General features: G+C 39.7%; 1 protein-coding gene across 1 annotated transcript in view; it reads left to right on the top strand.

Annotated features, from left to right (window-relative positions):
- The window catches only part of ATP13A5 (ATPase 13A5), a 115849-nt gene that overhangs the window by 16518 nt on the left and 76912 nt on the right, over window positions 1–22419 (top strand). The window contains exons 2-7 of the mRNA XM_040267447.1: window positions 3211–3384; window positions 4071–4217; window positions 4579–4649; window positions 4756–4836; window positions 13918–13987; window positions 16878–17012. Coding sequence (XP_040123381.1) covers window positions 3211–3384; window positions 4071–4217; window positions 4579–4649; window positions 4756–4836; window positions 13918–13987; window positions 16878–17012 — 678 coding nt within the window. The remainder of the gene's footprint in view (window positions 1–3210; window positions 3385–4070; window positions 4218–4578; window positions 4650–4755; window positions 4837–13917; window positions 13988–16877; window positions 17013–22419) is intronic.

Genomic DNA, 22419 nt, shown 5'->3' with positions numbered 1-22419 from the left:
CTTGCCTGGAAAATCCCATGAACGGAGGAGCCTGGTGGGCTGCAGTCCATGGGGTCGCTAGAGTCAAACACGACTGAGCGACTTCACTTTCATTTTTCACTTTCATGCATTGGAGAAGGAAATGGCAACCCACTCCAGTGTTCTTGCCCAGAGAATCCCAGGGACGGGGGAGCCTGGTGGGCTGCCGTCTATGGGGACGCATAGAGTCGGACATGACTGAAGTGCCTTAGCAGCAGCAGGAGCAGCAGCAGCATATCATGCCCATACTTCTAAATCGAGTTCATACATTTTGTTTTAAATGGCTCCACAATAGCCCATTGTTTTGACTCACATCTTATTGAACTGTAAGCTATCATTTATTCTTTCTAATAATTTTGCTATCACAGATAATGCTGTGCTGAAATCTTTATATACATCACTTTCTGTATTATTTCCTTAGGGTATATTTTTGAGTGTGGAATTACTGATTCAAGGGATAGAAACATCTTTATAATTCTTAATACAATTTATCACCTTGCTTTCTCTAAAGAATTACTCAATTTATAAGGTTATTGGAAGTATGTAGCTGTAGTGATTTCATTGAAGTCTTGATAGCATTGTGAGTTATTTTTTTAATAAAAAAAAAATTGTTGTATAGAAAAGACCTGATGGAAAGCCAGAATTATGATTACCAATGCCATTGCTGTATGTAAGTAAACAGAAAAAAGTTATGTTGTCTACAAATGTGCTCATTTTAGCTAAAACCTGAACTAAAGTTCCAAACTATTTTGCTTCTATTTTGCATACTCTTGGGCTTTGGAAACAGACCCTGTAAATAGCTTTGTAAAAGAATGAATATTGGGCTTCCTTGGGGGGCCAGTGGTTGAAAATTCATCTTGCAATGCAGGGGACAGTAGGTCAACTCCTGGTCTGAGAAGATCCCACATGCCATGGGGCAACTAAGCCCATGTGCCACAACTACTGAAGCCGACACACCTACAGCCTGTGCTCTGCAACAGGAGAAGCTGATACAAAGAGAAGCCTGCCACCAAAACTGAAGAGTAGCTCTGGCTCTGCAACTAGGGAGTCACTTGCAGCAACGAACTAAACACAGCCCAAACTAAAAGTAAATAAATAAATTTTACAAATGTAAAGCTAAAGCTATTCCATTTTTTTTTAAATGTGAAAGAATGCATATTTTTGACATAATATGTGCACTGGCATATACTTTTTATTTGAGTCTAATAAACCTAATGTAACTGACAAATAAAACCAAAGCAAGTTTACAGAATCAGAGGAAAGATAGGAGAGAGAAAGGAGCTCTAACTGAAAATATGCTTAAAGCAGACTGAATGTGTGTTTCTAAGATACATGTAAAGCTTATCATGAATAATTTCCAAATAGTTGCATCACAAAACTTAATGGATAATTTTTCCCCAAGTAGGTGATCCTATTAAGGAGTAGTGGAAAGAAACTCTTAACCTTGTAATTACTTGCAGAACACTTAAGGTGACATTATCTCATTTGAATCCAAGTGCCCGGTAAAGTACATATTTCTAATTGTTTTTGTAGAAGAGTAAATTGGGATTCCCTAGAAATGAAATGATTTACCTAAGTTTACATAATTGGAAACCAACAGAGTGGTGACTCTAACTTACGTCTTTGCTTCTTAAACTTGGGAACTTTTCAATATCTTTAAGGGTTACTTTCATCAACTTTTATTGAAATCTTGATCTACCAGAGTTCTTTATTAGAAAACATTAATTACAATGATTATTTTGAAGATAAAAATTTCCCCAAAGAAGTAAGCCAAAAGATTTATTATGAGCATGATGGCTCAGGCGGTAAAGTGTCTGCCTACAATGCAGGAGACCCGGATTCAATCCCTGGGTTGGGAAGATCTCCTGGAGAAGGAAATGGCAACCCACTCCAGTATTCTTGCCTGGAAAATCCCATAAACAGAGGAGTCTGGTTGGCTGCAGTCCATGGGGCGCAAAGAGTCAGACATGACTGAGCGACTTCACTTTCACTTTCTTTCACTTTCAAACTGTCTTAAGGACTTCCCTGGTGGTCCAGCAGTTAAGAATCTGTCTGCCAATGTAGCGGTTCAATCCCTGGTCAGGGAAGATTCCATGTACTGCAGGGCAACTAAGCCTGCAGACACATCTACCAAAGCCCACGTGTCCTAGAGGCTGTGCTCAACAAGAGAAGCCACTGCAATGAGAAGTCCACGCGCCACAACTGGAGAAGGCCCACGTGCAGCAATAAAGACTCAGCACAGTCGAAAATAGATAAAAATTTCAAAGTAAACTGGCATAAAATTCAGGAGATTCCATCACTGAAAGTGCTGTAGAAAAACCTATTTTCTTGACATGACACTCCTATGATCTGGACCCCAATTTCAGTCATAGAAAACACACCCATACACACAATAACAGCAGCAAGTAAAATAATGGTAGAGTAACAATGTCACTCATAATCAGGAGCCCTCTGGGTTTTCGAAATACACTATCTAGTTTTTTGAAATTTAGAAAACAATACCGTGAAATTTCATGGTAGGAGGTGGAAACTAGAAATTAGCTTTAATTAAGCAAATCTATTGTTTTTGGCTATTTAAATTCCCCTAAAACTACATCTCAAGTCTTTACACAATTCATGACAAGTGTTAACTAATCAATTATTAAAAGCAGAAATATTTCACATGTTACTCTCAGGATAAATACCTATAAGCTGTCTGTTGAAAATCTTTCACATGTACAAATAATCTTTAATTTATATCACCCTACTGTTTTACAAAGCAGTACATTTATGCACACTTTCATTCCTAAAACAAGATATGAATCCTATTGGTCATAATTTATCATCTTCCTCCAATAAGTTCATATTAATAATTTTTAAAAGCCTTTTATCTAAAAGAAGTAAATCTGATCTAAAACATAGGTATTTTATACTGATAAAACTGAGGTGACTCATGAATATTCAGAACCAAATAAGTCTGCCTGTTCCTTGCTCCTAACATTTTAGTTCCATGTGCCAGGATTGCAAAATGAGTCTTTCTTTCTTTTTCTTTTTTTATTGTATCAGCTGACAGCTGTAAGCAAAGGATCTGATCCAACCAACCAAAACTAGATTCCTCTCCCAACCCAACCTGCACCTAAAGTTTGTGTGCCCTGGAACAAAATGTGATTTTATGTGGGGAAAACATAGATTGATTTTTTATTTACTCTCCAGGAGGTGTTTGGTTACCAGACCCAGAAGCTACGCAGAGTTCTCTTCCTTGTGACATCCGTGCTGACCTGCGGGGTCCTTCCCCTAATATTCTACTGGAAGCCCCAGTGGAGGGTATGGGCCTACTGTATCCCATGCTCCTTGCAAGAAGCAGACACGGTTTTGCTAAGGACAACGGTGCGTGCCCTTCTGTGTCGCATCTAGTGCACAACCTGTGATGCTCAGCACTCCAGAGCAGATCCTCCTCTGTTTAAGAGTTTCCCTGCCCCCAGATACAATATGGCAGGACTATCTCTGCCATCTATTTGCTACATCTTATTTTGACCCAGGAATGTAGGACATTTCCTCCACATTTGCCTGGAGAACTTTCTGCCATGTCAGGCTAATTGTAAGTGCTCTTAGCCATAACATGAGCAATGGCTGTCAGTGTTATAACTCTTAAACATATACAAGGGAATTACTGTTCAGTTTTTCAAAAACGTTTTGAGGGATATTATACATTTTAAACACCTAGATGTCATTTTAAGATAGCTGGAGACTATTTCCTGGATATGAACTTTCTTGCAAAGTATATCTTTCTCTTTTTCCCTAGCACAGTGGTTCTCAAATTTTAGTGCAATTCAGAATTACCTGGAGGACTCTTTAAAACATGGACTGTTAGCCTCCCAATAATATCTGACCCAGCAAGTTTGGGGTTAGACTAAGACTCTTACATGTCTAGCAAGTTACAAGGCAATGTAAATGCTTTTATCAGTAGCCCAAACTTTGGCAACGTCTGGTCTAGGACTTGGCAGGTATTTGGTTGACTGAGTGCTTTATGGAATAACACTGCAGAATTTCATGGGCTGAATTGTCTTCTCTAGGATGAATTTCAAAGATACATGAGGAAGAAGGTAATCTGCCTCTACTTATCCACACTGAAGATCCCTATAAGCAAGAACACAGAAGAACCCCTGGTGGCCGACTGCCACTCAGTCATAAACAAAGCTGTACTGAAGCCAGAATTAAAAGTAAGTGATTTGATTTTAAGAGTACAATGTTAGAGCGTGTTTTCTTTGCAAGAGAATAATGTATTTATTGGATGAAAGTTCTGAAAATCACACTGCTGGGCTGGAAATTATAGCTCTATGTCAAGAAAAGTGAAAGCTGTTTGAGGACCTGGACTAACCAAACCTCACCTTCCTTGACGGGCTTTCCTTTGTGAATGACATCTGTTTTATGGGCTTCTCTGCTAGCTGAGTTGATAAAGAATCCACCTGCAATGTGGAAGGACCTGGGTTTGATCCCTGGGTTGGGAAGGTCACAAATAGACACAACTGAGCGGTTTTATTTTCTTTTCACTTTTCTGTTCTATCACATTTGTACTTGCAGCTGCGATGTATCCAAGTGCAGAAAATTAGGTACGTTTGGAACAACTTGGAGAAGAAGTTTCAGAAAGTTGGGTAAGTCTGAGTTTTTCCCTCAGCACTCATCAGAATATAGGGGAAGAACACTGATTTGTTGAGCACCATGAACTGAAGTATAGTTCCTGTCCTGACCACATCCTAGGTTGCTGGAAGATAGCAACAGCTGCTATGACATCCATCACACGTTTGGACTGGGTCTTACCACTGGAGAACAAGAGATCAGGTACTCCAGAGAAAATTTTGCTAGCATAAATGGAAATGTTGCATGGCTTAAGATGAGTGAATTGTTGGCACAAGGCTACCTCAACTTCACATAACCCCAGTTCATTTACTGGCATCAGAGTGTTCTAAATTATTCTCATTGTAGGCACACTTATTAAAAAGGGAAGACTAAAAGAACAATGCAATCAAATAATATTTGATCTTTTCTCTCAGGATTATAGAACAGTATTCTCTGTGTTGTCTCATTTCTTTGCTCAAAAAAACTTGAGTCATTTCATAAACATCAGAATCTTAGTCCTCCAGGTCCTCTGAGAGACAGAAAGACAATATAATGATTGCATTTTACTAGGAGAACTGGCCCTGGAGATGAGGATTTTGTTTGCTCAGTTAATTATGTCATTCACCACTATTATTTACAGAATCTAGAACAGTGCCTGATTCATGGTAGAAGCTCAATAGACTGTGTGGAAAGAATGAATAAATAAATGCATTCATTGATCTATGAACTAAACTCCTCTAATATGCCAGGCATTTTGCAAGGCACTAGGAATCTAAGGATAAATAAGACTTAGTCATGGTCCAGGAGACATTAACTGACTGGTGGGAAAAAGCGACAAAGAATAGAGGTACAGTTGTGAGAATGAGATCTATAAAGGCATATAGGTTAGGAAATGATAGGATAATAGTAGTACAGGAAATGCTTAGGCTTCTCATTAACTCACAGTGATCTAGAGTCCCTGCTTCACTCATCTGTAATTTAAAATGGTGAATCCTGGTGACTCTGAAAGAAAACCATTGCAAGTTTTCCCAAGAATCTTAATAATCCCCTATATTTCTTGCCCAGTTTTAGGGATGAGAAGAAGGATTTGCCTGATCTTCTTCACACTTGGTCAGAAACACAAATTCTCAAGTGAAGGAGCAATTCAGTCTTTAAAATACAGGTTCTTGGGTTCTTCTCCATAATTCTGATTTAGTAAGTAGAAGCTAGGGTGGTGGTGAGAGAAAAACAGGATTTTTAGCAAGCATCTCCATGATTTGTATTCATACCAAGCCTGTGAGTTATTGATCTATTATTGTTTTCAAGTTTTCCCTCTGTTTGAACACTATGAAAAATGAACTGGGCATCTAGATTCTGACAATATTCCAAAATGCATTAGAAACAGGGTATCATTATATAAGATTTCAGATACAATGCTTAAATACTGCAGTACAAAAAGTTTTCAAAGTCATTAAAAACACATTGCTTTCCTAGCACTGACAAGACATTTAAAGGATTGATCTATTTAGGAAATCTAATTGATGAATATAGATATACTCTGCTAAGAAACCATTTCCCCAGATTTTCCATCCATGTAGCTACCTCACGTTTATTTATTTATCAGGTGCCAAGCTTTAATAAACATCATACATAATTAAATTTAAATTTGGTCCATACAATAAAGAACTTGACAATCTAATAACCAAGATAAAGCATATAGTTTCCCAAATATGAAGAACAGAGGAGATAATCTACTTAGAAATATATAGTCATATTTTATTTTGTGAGTCTTTCCATTTGGAGAGTAAAGAGAGAAAGTAAAATATGGAGCATCCCTCACCCATCCACAAATTTCCCCTTTTATTTTTTTAATGTAAGACTAAACACTTTTTCCAAAAATTAAATATGATGGATTGGTTGGTTGAGTGATAGCCATACAGTTTCCTCAATGAATTTGAGCTTGCTTGCATGAAAAGCAAGGACCCAATATAAGAAATAAAGAAAGAGGGATACACAAAAGTTTCTGATCATGAAAAGTCATCAAAAAATACAACCTCCTCTTTCAGTCTTCCTAGCAGCCAGAAAAAGAGAGAAAATGCAAAGATGAACATAGTTCTCACTTTTCAGTAGCAAAGAGCTAATGAAGACATTGGGAGTGACACAGTTACCCTGGAGGGAAACTATCAGAGGGCGTCAAGGGGATTGAAACTGGGTCTCTGCGTAATAGGTGGATCCCTTATCATCTGAGCCCCCAGGGAAGCCATCAAGAGGAGAGCAGGGAAATTGTTCGAGAAGGCTCCCTGCTCTCACCTTCACTCATCCAGGAACTGAACACATCTTGCCAGCTTAGTGACTGTCCTAGACAGGTATACAGACACTTGGAGTGATTCTCTCACCTCATGGACACAGGGCCCTGTGAAAACACACACCTACCTCATCCCCCATCCATCCAAGCTGTCTTCGTATCAGAACAGTTTTTTTTCAGTAGAGTGACACTTCATCTCCTCACTCAGCCCTCCCTGTCCCTGCCTCCTCTGTTTAGCCTCCTGAAAACATAAGAACTTTCTGGCAGAAGAGATCCAGGTGCCTCCTAACTGGGGGCTAGCTCCAGACCAATCACCTTGTATCCCAGAACTCTGGAAGGAAAAAAAAAAAAACAAAAAAGCTTTGATGGATAGGCTTTACCAATTTCCATAATAGGGATACTCCACCCATGGCTGGTTCCAGTGTGACATCACTGAATGTGGAGCTGTGGAGTGGTGTTCACAAGCTGTGGCTTGGTGATTCTATAGGACCAAACTTAATTCTCAACACTTGTTACGCCACTGAGAAAAAAGGCATGCTTGTTAGTACCAGAGGAAAGAGATCTGAGTGGACAGCAACAAAAGAGGATGGGTTTCCCTTCAATGTTCAGCTCCAAGCTGATAGAAGCTTTTCCCAGAGAACAGAGACAGAAAACCTAAGCAAGCGGAAGGCAGGGGAGAGAAAGACTGGGGCTGCTATGAAACCCTACTCTTTTACTCCTCAGGTCTTGTGGGAAGCCGAAGTCAGAAAAGAAATCATCTCTATATACCACCACCTTTATCCTCTTGGAAATCTCCATCTTTAGAAATACAACCCAAGTGTAGACACTTGTCCATCAGATCAGTTCTTTGGAAAAGAACAAGGAAGAATTGATCAGAGTGGAGGAGACAGGCTTCACTCATTGTTCTGGAAGCCAATTAAATTGTCTCAAATCTTAGCATTAGATTAGAAGTCAATAACATACTTAAAAATATAACCCATGTTTCGATGGTTCTGGGTTCACTGAAAGTATAAAATCACTTAACTCCAATGCTTTGCTTCAGAGCAAAACATTATGAAAGCACAAGTAAGCCTAAGACCCGAGTCTCCCTGGTGAGATTGTCCCTGGGATTTCTCCACCTCCACCTCCATTTAGATGCCCTCATGGTCCTCTGTGTTCTGGATCTTCATGCCTGGGAATGCTCTGTGCACGTCCCCACAAAAGCTGATGAGCAGCACCTGAATTAGCTCACATACAGGGCATGAAATTATGCAAGAACTTGACTTTCCCTGAGGTTATCTGGAAACGTGCTTTAGGAAATGAAAGGAACAGGTCACAGATGAAGACTAGTGTGAAAAAATAAAATGACTTTTGTCATTTGTAAAATGAATGTTCTCTGTATAAATTATAAAGTATAGAACCAGGCTCTGGACTGCTAAAATAGGGAATTTTCTCCCCTGAAAGCAATTTCTCAAAACATGATAATCTTACTTTTATTATTATTTTAAAATGGGAGGGCTCAAAGACTAATATACCTGTTATATTCTACGACATACCCAAATGCCAGCAATTGGATGGCATTTCTCTGCATCTGTGAATTTCTCAAGTCTTCTTTCCTTCTCAGGTCTCCATTAGGAGAGCGAGGGATTAACTAGTAGAATCACCTGGGAACTTTTTTTCAAACACTAATAAAGCTGCTCCCTAAAATCCCAAGTTTCATGGAAATGGATCATGCCAGAATCCCCTGGCTTAGTATTAACTCTTTGGAAAACCTCAGACCTCCCTCCCTGCCAAGGACGCTAATGATGGCTTATCAGAATGGAAACAGAGTGATTATATGAAGTTTGAAAATGCTCACCAGTGATTCTGATATGGTCCTTCTGCCTCTTTGAGGACGCTCAGCCTAGTCTTCACCATCCGGAGCCTAAAAGGCCCAGCAGACAACATATTCTCAACAATTATTTGGTGAATAAATTGACGAATGAATGAACTAATAATCATGTTGAAAAGAGATATAGACCTTTGCCAAAGAAAATATTCCTAGTCATTCACCCTTGGTTTTTAAGAAATAAATAACTTTCAGCACATTTACTAGTATCTCATGGTTGCAAGAAATCTCAGTGCTTCTTCAAGCGTAGCCCATAGCCAGTGCAGAAATCCCTTCATAACTTCCCTGTTAAGAAACCCTTCAATCTCTTTTGAAGAGAGATCTTCTACATCCAAAGTAATTATGAATGGTTCTGAATATTAGGCAAGTCTACTTTATTTCATTTAGACTACTGAGTTTCATGAGGCCACCTGGAATTGTTCTAGGGCTTCCTTTCCCTGCCAGCTTATCAGATTTTTAAAGTCAGGGAATGTCGTTTCCTTTGTTCCTTGGAACTTTGCTAATGTGACCCAACTCAAACCTCGTATTTCTTCTTCTGGTTTTCAACCAGTGGTCAATATACCTGAAAATTCTATGTGGTTCATGCTGAGATTGAGATGAGTACATGATCTCTAGCCACACAATACTTTTTGGCAAGAGATAGTGGAAAAGGTGAAACATCAAGGAGCATGCCAGTTTGTGATTCAAACATGGTTGCTGTCTGACAACATAAACATTGAGAATCATGTTTTATTTGGCAGGCATTCTGAGGACTTTCAGCCAGTGAGACCGGACTCTCAGATCACTCTGAGGGACAGCTTCAAAGAGGCAAGGGGGTTGAGGAGCCAGGACATATAGGAATTTTTGCCACAAAGACCAGGTAGTGAGAACTTCAGGTTACTGTTAATTGAAGAAAATTGGAGGTCTCAAGTTTAAGAATGTAGCATGTAAGGGAAGATGTATGGGAAGATGCAAGAATCTGGGCTCACTGAAATGATTGCTTTGGTATGGACATTAGCTCTCTGGAGCCAGCATCCTGTGTTTTTTCATCCCGTATCTCCTCAGCGTGCACCGTCAGAGGCTGCAGCAGTTGACTGCTACGTGGCGTGCTAAGTCATCTCAGTTGTGAGCGACTCTTTGTGACCCTGTGGACTGCAGCCCTCTAGATAGCGGGCATCCAGTCTCTATCCTGAGTTCCCTCAGGATGGAACTTCAAGGTGGCTGTGGCAATGTGATGGTCAAATGGCTACAACGTCTTTTATTTACTGACATGACAGGCAGTATTTTTTATCCACATTTTCCAGATGTCCCCTAAAGAATCATCACAGGCCAGTATGAACCTGCTGGATCTCAGTTCTCACAAGGGCTGGGCACCTCTCCTTTAATGGTAACATTAGACACCGTCACGCCCGACAAAGAAAAAGGTCATAGGGCACTTGGCTTGCTTCTTTCTAAACTGACTTCCACAGCCTGAGTGCTGCTATCGTTCTGGAAACTGGGTGTACAGACTTGTTAGGGGAGACAGTATTCTAGTCGTGGTTCATGAAGGTCCTCATTAATTAATTCCAATATTTAGGGAACATTCTCTGTGACAGATACTGTGCCCCTAGATGTCAGAAAAATAGAGCTGAGAAAGCTCCCTCTCTGCCATTAAAGAGAGCCTAGGAAATTCAAGGTAAAAGACGTGTAATTATATGTTACAATTCAAAGAGGTTGCTAAGAAAGGAAGGGTTATTAGGGACAAGAAAAATAATTAATTAATACAGGAATGGAGACTATGTCAAATGTAGTTGTAACTTATTAAGGACTCATCACGTTCTAGGTGGGTTTCCCAGGTGGTGCAGTGCTAAAGAGTTCACCCACCAACGTAGGAGATGCAAGAGACACAGATTTGATCCCTGGGTGGAGAAGATCCCCTGGAGGAAGAAATTGCAACCCAATCAGTATTCTTTGCCTGGACTATTCCACGGACAATGGGGTAGCAAAGAGTCAAACATGACTGAGCATGGCACATGTTTTAGGCACTTGTGCTAAATGCTTATTTTGTTACTAATAGCAATTTTATTAGGCAGGTATTATCAACCACTTTTCTAGGTAAGAGAACCAAGGCTCACACATCATTCATCCATTCAACTCATTTAACAAATCGTTCCTCAGTACATTCTATGAATTAGGCCCTGCTTTAGGCATTCAGAATATGCCAGTGACCTCTAGATGCCTATATAATAGTGGAAGATAGTCTATTGTTTGCATGCTGATTAACATGTAAAAGATAAGGTATAACTTCAGATTATCAAACAGTCTATAAAGAAAAATGAGTTAGGTTAAGGAGATAAAGATAATCTGATTCGGTGGTCAGGGTAGCTATTTTAAATTGAATTGGAGAAGAGCCTCCAATAAGAAGATGCCATTTAAACAGAGGCCTGAATGAAATGAGCTTCCCCGGTGGCTCAGAGGTTAAAGCGTCTACCTCTAATGTGGGAGACCTGGGTTTGATCCCTGGGTTGGGAAGATCCCCTGGAGAAGGAAATGGCAACCCACTCCAGGATTCTTGCCTAGAGAATCCCATGGACGGAGGAGCCTGGTGGGCTACAGTCCATGGGGTTGCAAAGAGTCAGACATGACTGAGCAACTTAGCTAACTTCTGAATGAAATGAGGGCATGAGCCATGCAAAGATGTGAGGGAAACTGGCCCAGGTAGAAGGAGCAACAAGCACAAAGGCTTAGCAGTACCCAAGTCTGTTGAATCTCAAATTTCTTAACTCTGAAACCACAGACTACATTTCAGAGCTTGCTGGAGTCAAGACATAAAAAGAATTCAGTGAGAGGCAAAGTGATAGATAAACGTGAGTCATTAGTATAGGACACTTGTGAAGGATACAGGTGGACAGGCCAGAGGACTCTACATAAGAACTTAGTGGGCTACATTTTTTATAATCAAAGGGAAAGTGGGGAGGGGGAGGAGACTACCTTCTTCCTCATCCTTGAGTAGACATCAAGCTTCATCATCAGCTTCTCCTCTAAATCAGGTGAGGGAGTCTTCTTGTCCCTCCACAGTCAAACCCAGATTGTCATGGAGCTATTCAAATCAGTAGAAAGGTGGTGGTGGTGGTGGTGGTTTAGTCACTAAGTCGTGTCCAACTCTTGCGACCCTGTGGACTGTAGCCCGCCAGGCTCCTCTGTCCATGGGATTCTCCAGGCAATAAACTGGAGTGGGTTGCCATTTCCTTCTCCAGGGTAGCTCCCCAACCCAGGAATCAAACCCAGGTCTCCTGCACTGCAGGCAGATTCTTTACCAACTGAGCCATGAGGGAAGCTAACATATGCTAAAATGTAGTAAATTATCTCAGGTTTCAGTGTAAAGAGGTGCTTGTACTTTAAAATGTCATTTCCCTATATATATATGGGATCATTAACTTACTTACCTCAACCAGCAAGATGCAGGTGCCATGGACCTGTATAGTTTTGTTATTAAGCAAGCCTGCTATATTTACAATGTCTGGATTGTTTTCTCAAGTGATATTAACTTACAGCTGCCTCCTAAAGCCCCCTAAATTTCGTTCTCTATCTATAATCCCCTAGTGGGATTTCTAAACTAACTGTCTGGTTATCCTACTCTGTCTGTATCACCACCAAGCTCTATTATCAGATTTAGCTCTCAAAGGCCAAGCAGACCTTAACAAAGTGAAGGATGTGGGGAGGGTATTCCAAGGAGAGAGAGGAAAACCAAATTTAGGATTCTGAGAAGTTCTGAATACTTGCCAACAACAGGTTATTTTGACGGCTTTTGGAAAAGGATTTTAACCACTAAAGTGGCTTGAGCTATGGTCCTTTCTCAATGTGAGACCTAGGGACTTCTGACTTCCCTTACAGTAGTACATGCTATTTGACTTCACTGTTTCTCAATATCTCTGAACCACGATGTTTTCACACATGGAGTCAGAAGACCTTGGTTTGAGTCCTTGCAATCCCTTGCAAGTGATAATTGCATTTGGACTAGCATGGCTTAGAGGTCAGACAACCTTGGACTCAGCTCTCTGTCATAGACCAAAGGTCCATCAGGCAGATTTTCTCATCCATCTTTACTGAGGGAGAGAGTAAAGTGGAGCCACAGAGACTATGGTGGGAAGCCTGGCTCTGCTGCTTTCTCACTCTGAGACTCTGGGAAAGTTACTTAGTTTCTCTGAACTTCAGTTTTCTTTATAATAATGATGATAATATAAAGTCTCACAGGGAAAATGTATATGAATGGTTAAATGCAGTTTCTGACACTGTCATCTCTGCTTAAAAGTTACATCGTCATGATTAATATTAGGTATGTGCATCTTTGTCAAAATACCCACATTGAATAGTTCTTCCCATTGGCAAAGTGAGAATATCAGTTATTTCTTTGGTTTTTAAAACTATTTTAAATTTAACTTTTATTTTATACTGGAGTGCAGTTGATTCACAATGTTATGTTAGTTTCAGGTGATTACAGCAAAGTGATTCAGTTATATATATACATATATTCATTCTTTTTCAGATTCTTTTCCCAGATAGGTTATTACAGAATATCGAGTAGAGCTTTCGGTGCTGCATAGTAGGTCCCTGTTGATTTCTTACTTTATATATAGTAATATGTATATGTTAATCCCAACCTCCTAATGTAGTCCTCCCTTAGGGCTTCTTATTGTAATGTACATGTGTGTGGATTTACAAAGTGTTAGCCATGAAAGCCACATACCATCTTCCAGTTCATTGGTTCATTCCTTCATGTACTCATTGAGTTCAAAAACTAAAGACCTGTCTAGGTGCTAGAGATACCAAGGTAAGACAGATATGATCTCCAACATCAAGAGCAATCTAGAATTCCTGAGAATTCTAGGAACACTGTCATATCTGTTTCTTTTTAGCTGCTCTTAGAGTATAATCAATTTAAAAAAATGCCTTTCTAAATTCATTTTGATTCATGAGTTACACTGTACTTAAGGTATATTTAACAGAAAAACAACTTGTCCACCATGTGCTTTCATTTACAAATATAGTAGTATTTTGAGATTGGCATATTAATTTTTAATTGAAAGCACAAAGTCCCTTAAGGGGAGAGAAGGGAATTTTGCTTCGTGTCGCCTGTACTCACTCATTGGTAAGCATGTTGGTGTGACACTAATTGATGATCAATCTCCTACAGAAGATTAGTGTGCGGGCCAAATGCCATTGAGGTTGAAATCCAACCCATATGGAAGCTTCTTGTTAAACAGGTAACTGTTTTCGTTTGTTTTTAAAAATAAAATCCTTTTTTTTCCTTTTTCATTTCTAGCACTCAGGGAAATCTTAAAAACATGGATACTTTGACACAGACAAAAATCTGTATTTTGTGCAACTTTCTTTGGTTATTCCCATTGACTTTAGTTTCTACTTTTCCTGTCCACTGAGGCTTTATTTTTTTATTATTATTTCAATAAATATATATATTTTTAATTCCGGGATTTATAACATCCTTTTCAATAATCACTTGTTCTAAATTCAAATCTGCTTAAAAAAATTCCTTCCCAGTGTGAGGGAGAGATTTTCATTTCACAATCTCCTCTTTGTTTTCTTCAGTTTTTGATGATGGCTATAGTGGGGAGGGGGAAGGATTGTTATCATTTCATGATCTCTTTGAGGATTTAAAAAGTATTATTTGATCCTTTTTTGAATTGTTCTATCACTCTATTATATCTATTCTTTTGATAGTGACTTCTTCCCTTTTTAGTGTTTCTGTTTGTTTTAGAATATTTTCTCTGTATGCTGTGGAGTTTATCTATTTATTTTAGTAAGCTCAGTTTGGGTGGGACTTTCCTTCCTCCGTGCATCCCTCACTCCTTGCTCACTTTCCTTCTTCGGGTCATACTGGTCACCATGGGTCCCAAGTTCAGAACTGGAGCTTGTATTGGAGGTTTGTGCTCTGTCCATCGTGGATCTGTTGGATGCAGGCCCTGAGTCAGCTTGGTGCTTGGCCAAAGTCACAGCTGCACCACAAACTTGTCTCTCCTATTCCGCCCTCTGCTGCTGGGGAACCCTGGCTGCTTGTGACTTTTCTCAGCCTCTGCTCTGAGGCAGAACAAATCCAGGGGCTATTGTTGTTATCTTTAGCAAGCCTGGTTATGTCTCCTGCCATTTGTGGGATACTTGCTGCTGCTACTGCTGCTGCTGCTAAGTCGTGTCAGTCGTGTCTGACTCTGTGCGACCCCAGAGACAGCAGCCCACCAGGTTCTGCTGTCCCTGGGACTCTCCAGGCAAGAACACTGGAGTGGGTTGCCATTTCTTTCTCCAATGCATGAAAGTGAAAAGTAAAAGTGAAGTCGCTCAGTCGTGTCTGACTCTTCGCGACCCCATGGACTGAAGCCTACCAGGCTCCTCCGTCCATGGGATTTTCCAGGCAAGAGGACTGGAGTGGGTTGCCATTGCCTCCTCATAAAATTGAGCTCCTAGCCGTTGATCTCCTGTCTTTGTGTAAAACCTAACACACTGATCAATCTGTCTCCGCTCAGTGCTCCATGTTTCCAGTCTATTTCTAATCCACAAAGATGGCCATTTTGGTTTTTACATGGCCATTTTTAAAAAATAATTTCTTATTAGACTTTTTGTTTAGAACAGTCTTAAGTCCACAGAAAAATTGATCGGAAGGTACTGAGGTTTCCTCTGTATCCCATGCCTCCACATAAGCACAATCTCTCCAACTATTAAAAAGCAGATTGCTTTTAAAACTTCTTATTCAAGTACATTTTCAAATTACCAAAGACTCTTTCAAGTGTCTATTTAGTCTACTTTGAAAAGAGTGCTAATATTTCCTGACACTTACTTATTAGGTCTTTAGTAGAAAAAATAACAAGAAAACCTATGTCTTTACATTTGATTTCAAAAGAATATTGAATAAGAGAACTAAATTAATTAGGATGATTTTGTTTCTTCTACAAGAAGTATTTAACCAATTTTCTACTGAGTTTATACAAACTCAAAATCGTATTACTAGAAATGCATAATTTATAATTAAAGCATTTCATGCCGAACAGACAGAAGAGCTATAATTTGTAAGAAAAGCATGTTGCAATGGAAATAATAAAAAAGTTAAGGAACACAAGCTTTCTTAATCAATGAAATACGGCCAAGGGTTTCAGAAACGTTAAAGTTACATCCTATTAACTTATGAACCAGATGTCAGTTTATTTTTAGAACGAAGGTAGAAATTTATTTAATAGATTAGAAAATTATAGAAGATAGAGGTAAGAAAGAACAGCACTGATTTTAAGTAATATTTCATCTAATTCATTTTAATTATAAAGAGTACTTTACTGAGAAAAAGAAAAATCTTTGTCCTGCTCAGAAGGGGTGTTTAATTCAAGCTAAGTGTGTAGGTCATGTGACCTTCTCTAGCTCCCTGGGGTTTGCCCTCTCTGCTATTATTATTAATAGTAAAGTCAGCAGGACTAGAATGGGGACAATTGAGGGAACAAAAAAAGTCCAAGATATTATTAAGAGACCAAAAATACCTGCTTGGAACTGGTGATACATTCTGCACATAATTCTCACTACAACTTTGAATAAGACTTCTCTCTTTCCTGAGTAAGACTATCCCTCCTTGTTTAAGAGAAGGTCCATGCTTTCAGAGGATCTTGCTAAGACCTGTGACATGAGAGTATTATTTTTAAATGAATTATTTGGATAAAAGTGAAATCCTTCATTTTCATTGCACAACTTGACTACATCTGTAGCATGTGATTACATGAAAAAGAAGCCTGCAATACAAAGTTCAAAACTGAAGTTTGTTCTTAAAAGAGTCTGAATCCTGTTTTTCCTTCAATGTGGGTACATCTGTTTTAAAAGGTAAACTATTAGATTTTGTTATTGGTCAAATATTTTTGAAAGTTCAAAATAAATAAGAAGGATCAATTTGTGAGCATGGTACTAAACACCTAAAATAAATTTGCTTCTACCGTATCACATTCTATGAGCTTGACATTGCCTCTACTGAAATTAATGGAGCTCTGAGTGAATTCTATTGTTGTATGTTGCAAAAATGAAAGAAAAGAATCCTATAAAGAAATGACATCATCTGGACTACCACTAAGGTCCTTGCAGGTGACCCAGAATCTCTTTTCGTACCTGCAGGTTTTAAATCCATTCTACGTGTTACAAGTCTTTACCCTCACTTTGTGGCTGTCTCAAGGTTACATCGAATACTCAGTGGCCATCATCATATTATCTGTTCTCTCCATTGGCTTAAGTGTGTATGATTTGCGACAGGTAAGAACAGAAATCATAGTTGGATTCTATTTAGCCTCAGGCTGCACGAAAAGCCAAACATATGGTTCCACTGAGAGCAAAGAGTTGCTTCGTTAAACATAAGTCATAATAAAGCAAAAAGCAAGGGCTTACTAAATCTTGGATCTCAGAAGGAGGGTTTCAGGAATGTCAGATGTAAACATCTTTGCAAACTCTGATTATTGACTGAAGGCTGCATTGAGTAACTATGTTTAGAAGGACTCTGAGGCTATGTCTGAGTCTGATAGAAAAATGATGGATTAATGATGACAGTATAGTACCTTTCTGTCATCTTCCATCATTGTTCATCTTATAGCCAATTAAAATTTCCTTTTAAGGAAAATCAGTCTTATAAATGATATAACAGCGTATTCTGAAGTGGATGGCTTCCCTAGTGGCTCAGACGGTAAAGAATTCATCTGCAATGAATTGAGACCTGGGTTCAAGAGCTAGCTCAAGAAGATGCCCTGGAGAAGGGAATGGCTATCCGCTCTAGTATTCTTGCCTGAAGAATTCCATGGACAGAGGATTCTGGTGGGCTACAGTCCATGGGGTCGCAAACAGTCAGACAAGGCTGAGTGACTAATGCTTTCTGAAGTGGAATGTAGCTGAATATTACTTATAAGGGCTGCCCTCTAAGTCTCTGTTTCCCACTGCACCTTTCCAGATAATGTTCTACTTTGCTCAAGATTCATCAGGCTAAACTATGAGGCAACTTCTAAGTGTGTCTCAATGTATTTGTTGTATATTTTTGGAAACTTAATTGTGAAATTGACTTTTTAGACAGGGGAAAGAGTGATACTTGTATCTGTCAACTCTGTCGAACTTTTAAAATCACCTGGTCTCAAACTTCATCTATTATCTGGTGAAGAGGAAGCTAAGATACAGGGGGTTGGTTCGTGTCATATAGTGATTTTGTGACAGAATCAGGGCTTCTGGTTCCCTATAAATGAAATTCTATTACATGTGTGATATTTCTTTAGCAGAAGATCCTTTCCAAAGTAGCACATTGCTCGGAAAGAAAAGTCAGACCTATGTGTGAGAGGAGAGATGCCTTCTAGCTGTCAGGAGTCTGGGCACATGTCAGTAAAACAGATCTGGAGGCTTTAAACAAGTCCAATCGAAAGAGATTTTTATTCTTACTCTGTTTCCGTCACTAGGCAAATATGAGGTCTAAGATTGGCTTTTTATCAGGTTTTAGATTCTGCAAATTTTGAGTTATGAAGTGTTTGATGAGAAATGAAAGAAAGGCAATATATTTAAAGAGTTAGAAAGCAGGACTTAAAAATGAAAAGTTAAATGAATGGAGACACTTTGAGCTAGAGAGTGAAGACTACAGGGGTTTCTTTTGTTTAGGGTTTTTTGTTTGTTTTTGCTTTTTTAAAAATGAGTGGCCTAGTGTATTTCATCATGAACTAATTTAAAATCACAAAAGCCACACAAATATTAATAATGATCAGTAAGTAACCTGCCTTTCATGGTGACAATTTCTTTGCGTCTGGCTGCCAAGTCTAGGGGAAGAGTGACTGTTCTGGTGAACTCTTAGCATGTGAACAAAAGTAGGAAAATAGACACCAGGACAATAAACGATCTGCCAGATTCTGTTCAGCCACAGTAGGAAACAAATTATAGTTGTTTTACTTTTGTCATTTGATAGAGGTATGTAATGTGAAGCCCCAAATCAAATTTCTAGCTCCTGGGTTTTAAGAAATCTTTGTTTTAAAAGAATGGATAATTTGATGCCTGCAAGCCACTCATGTGCTTTCTGGCTGATGTCAGACAGCAGTGAATACAGTTCTTCTTCCATGTGCTTCCTTCTGTTGGGAAGACACATACTCAACATATACCTGAGTATATCATCACTGACCATCTCAGGGTTCTAGGAAAAGTACAGAAAGATCTGAGGACTTTGGCAGGGAGATCTTTTCAAGTTAAGATCCTCCCTCCCCCCACACACTAATCCTATTTGTATTACTTGACATAGTTTGTTACTGGACACTTTAGTAGTCAGTTTCCTTTTCTGTGAGATGTGTGTGTGTGTGTGTGTGTGTTCACTGTTATAGTTCAGTTCAGTTCAGTTGCTAAGTCGCATCCAACTCTTTGCAGCCCCATGGACTACAGCACACAGGCTTCCCTGTCTATCACCAACTCCTGGAACTTGCTCAAACTTATGTCCATCAAGTCAGTGATGCCGTGTATATAGTAGAGAAAATTAAATGAAACAATGCATTTGAATTACATGTGTTCCTAGTCCATAGCAGGCACTCATCGTATGTTACTTTTTGTTACCACTGATATGTTTGTTGCTGTTTTTACTGTTATTCTTGGAGTGGAGAAATGATTATGGAAAGATGGGAGGTGGCCTAGAGAGGGAAGACAGGAATTCTAACTTGAACAAGAAAGCAGTGCAGGAAGGCCCCAGGATGAGCTTCTAACCACTACTGATTCATCCACTGTGGCTCTGGGAACTCTTTCTCCTCTCTGGACTCACTTTCCTCAGCTGTAGATAGTGGAGGTTAAACTGTTCTTTTAGGTCCCACCTTGTTAGGATTCTATCATTTTGCCAGGGCTACCAGCAAGGCACGAACAAGAGCCCTTGAAAACTTTAAACGTTAATTAAGAAATTGGCTGGCCAGGGGGAATGTGGGGGCATGTGCTGTAGACTGGAGTAAATTTCTATAGGACCCTATTAATTTTAGACTGATTAATCACATAAACTACTCTGTCAGGAGTGGACAAATAACAGAAGACCATTTTAATTCCCTTCATCACAAAAGGAATATATATTATAAATATACACCAGTAGCTCAGGGGAAATAGATGGGGAAACAATGGAAACAGTGGCTGACTTTATTTTGGGGGGCTCCAAAATCACTGCAGATGGTGCTTGCAGCCATGAAATTAAAAGACATTCCGTGGAAGGAAAGTTATGACCAACCTAGACATACTTAATATCTGCATATTAAAAAGCAGAGACATTACTTTGCCAACAAAGGTCCACCTGGTCAAAAGCTATGGTTTTTCCAGTAGTCATGTATGGATGTGAGAGTTGGACTATAGAGAAAGTTGAGCGCTGAAGAACTGATGCCTTTGAACTGTGGTGTTGGAGAAGACTCTTGAGACTGCAAGGAGATCCAACCAGTCCATCCTAAAGAAAATCAATCCTGAATATTCACTGGAAGGACTGATGCTGAAGCTGAAACTCCAATACTTCGGCCACCTGATGCAAAGAAATGATTCATTTGAAAAGAATGATGCTGGGAAAGATTGAAGGCAGGAGGAGAAGGGGATAACAGAGGATGAGATGGTTGGATGTCATCACTGACTCAATGGACTTGAGTTTGAGGAAACTCCGGGAGTTGCTGATAGACAGGGAAGTATGGCGTGCTGCAGTCCATGGGGTCGCAAAGAGTCGGACACAACTGAGTGACTGAAATGGACTGAACTGAGCTCATGGAACCCAAGAACCTAAAGCATAGATGGACTTCACCAGGGGGATGAGCTGAGGAACTTGGGTTCCTCCTCCCAGCCTCCTATTCTATGGCAAGTATGCAATGAAGCAAACATATTTTGGAGAAAATGCTGCACCTTCACTCCTTTTTTTCTGAAAACTAGGTGTACCTAGAGCTCTGGAAGCCCACAGATGATTTGTTCCATGTGGCTTTCTCCCTCCACTGGCACAACTAGTTGGAAAGGGGGCATCTGATCTGGTGGAAGCTGACTGGGATCCTTCTGCCTGGGATCCTGGAATAAAAGCTTGAAGGTGCTGGCCATATTCTATTAGGAAAGTGATCTATGATATATAGTTAGGGCCAGCGTGGCCACCCTCTATCCCTGCATATGAACAAGCAGAGAAACACACACACACACTTCCTCAGAAAAAGTAGGGAAAAGAGTGAACAAAATACACAGTGAGACATAGAGGTAGGCAATAATCATTCCAACAGAGACAGAGTAACCTGTTTCTCACAGCGTTTCCCTGTACCTAGTCTGGAAACTCACTCGGGAGACTTGGCTGTGCTTCCCACCTTAGGTTCATAAGACATTTCTGCATCTTCATACTCTAAACTTCTGCCTAAACCAGCCTGACAAGTTTCTGTTCAGTTCAGTTCAGTCGCTTGACTTTCTCTAGTTGCTGGGAACAGGGGCTACTCTTCTTGCAAAGCATGGACTTCTCAATGTGGCGGCTTCTCCTGTTGCAGAGCAAAGGCTCTAGGCCCGTGGACTCAGTGGTTGTGGCACATGGACTTAGTTCCTCCAAGGCCTGTGGAATCTTTCTGGACAACGGATCGAACTGATGTCCCTTGCATTGGCAAGCAGATTCTTATCCACTGTACCACCGGAGAAGTCCCTTGATGAATTTCTTAATTTGTTTTTAATCAAAACAGAATTGTCCTATATGAATTAAACTGGAACGGGCGTTTTTCACTTTACAACTTATATAATGGCCATCCACCATAACAAATAATTCTAAATTATGTCTAAAAATAATGATGTGATATTCCATGGCCTACCATAATTTATTCAACTGTTTTCCTCTTTATGGAAAATAAGGGGTTTCTTCTCTACAACACATATATTGAATTAAAACTAACTACAACATCCGCTGGATCATGGAAAAAGCAAGAGAGTTCCAGAAAAACATCTATTTCTGCTTTATTGACTATGCCAAAGCCTTTAACTGTGTGGATCAAAATAAACTGTGGAAACTTCTGAAAGAGGGGATCAGACCACCGGACCTGCCTCTTGAGAAACCTATATGCAGGTCAGGAAGCAACAGTTAGAACTGGACATGGAACAATAGACTGGTTCCAAATAGGAAAAGGAGTATGTCAAGGTTCTATATTGTCACCCTGCTTATTTAACTTCTATGCAGAGTACATCATGAGAAGTGCTGGGCTGGAAGAAGCACAAGCTAGAGTGAAGATTGCTGGGAGAAATATCAATAATCTCAGATATGCAGATGACAACACCCTTATGGCAGAAAGTGAAGAGGAACTAAAAAGCCTCTTGATGAAGGTGAAAGAGGAGAGTGAAAAAGTTGGCTTAAAGCTCAACATTCAGAAAACGAAGCTCATGGCATCTGGTCCTATCATTTAATGGGAAATAGATGGGGAAACAGTGGAAACAGTGTCAGACTTTATTTTGGGGGGCTCCAAAATCACTGCAGATGGTGACTGCAGCCATGAAATTAAAAGACGCTTACTCCTTGGAAGAAAAGTTATGACCAACCTACATAGCATATTCAAAAGCAGGGACATTACTTTGCCAACAAAGGTCTGTCTAGTCAAGGCTATGGTTTTTCCTGTGGTTATGTATGGATGTGAGAGTTGGACTGTGAAGAAGGCTGAGCACTGAAGAATTGACGCTTTTGAGCTGTGGTGTTAGA

This window comes from Oryx dammah, unplaced genomic scaffold (assembly GCF_014754425.2).
Source record: "Oryx dammah isolate SB20612 unplaced genomic scaffold, SCBI_Odam_1.1 HiC_scaffold_2, whole genome shotgun sequence".
In the NCBI taxonomy this organism is placed as follows: Eukaryota; Metazoa; Chordata; class Mammalia; order Artiodactyla; family Bovidae; genus Oryx; species Oryx dammah.
Note: the sequence above shows the minus strand (reverse complement) of the source record. Positions and strands in the feature narration are given on the sequence as shown.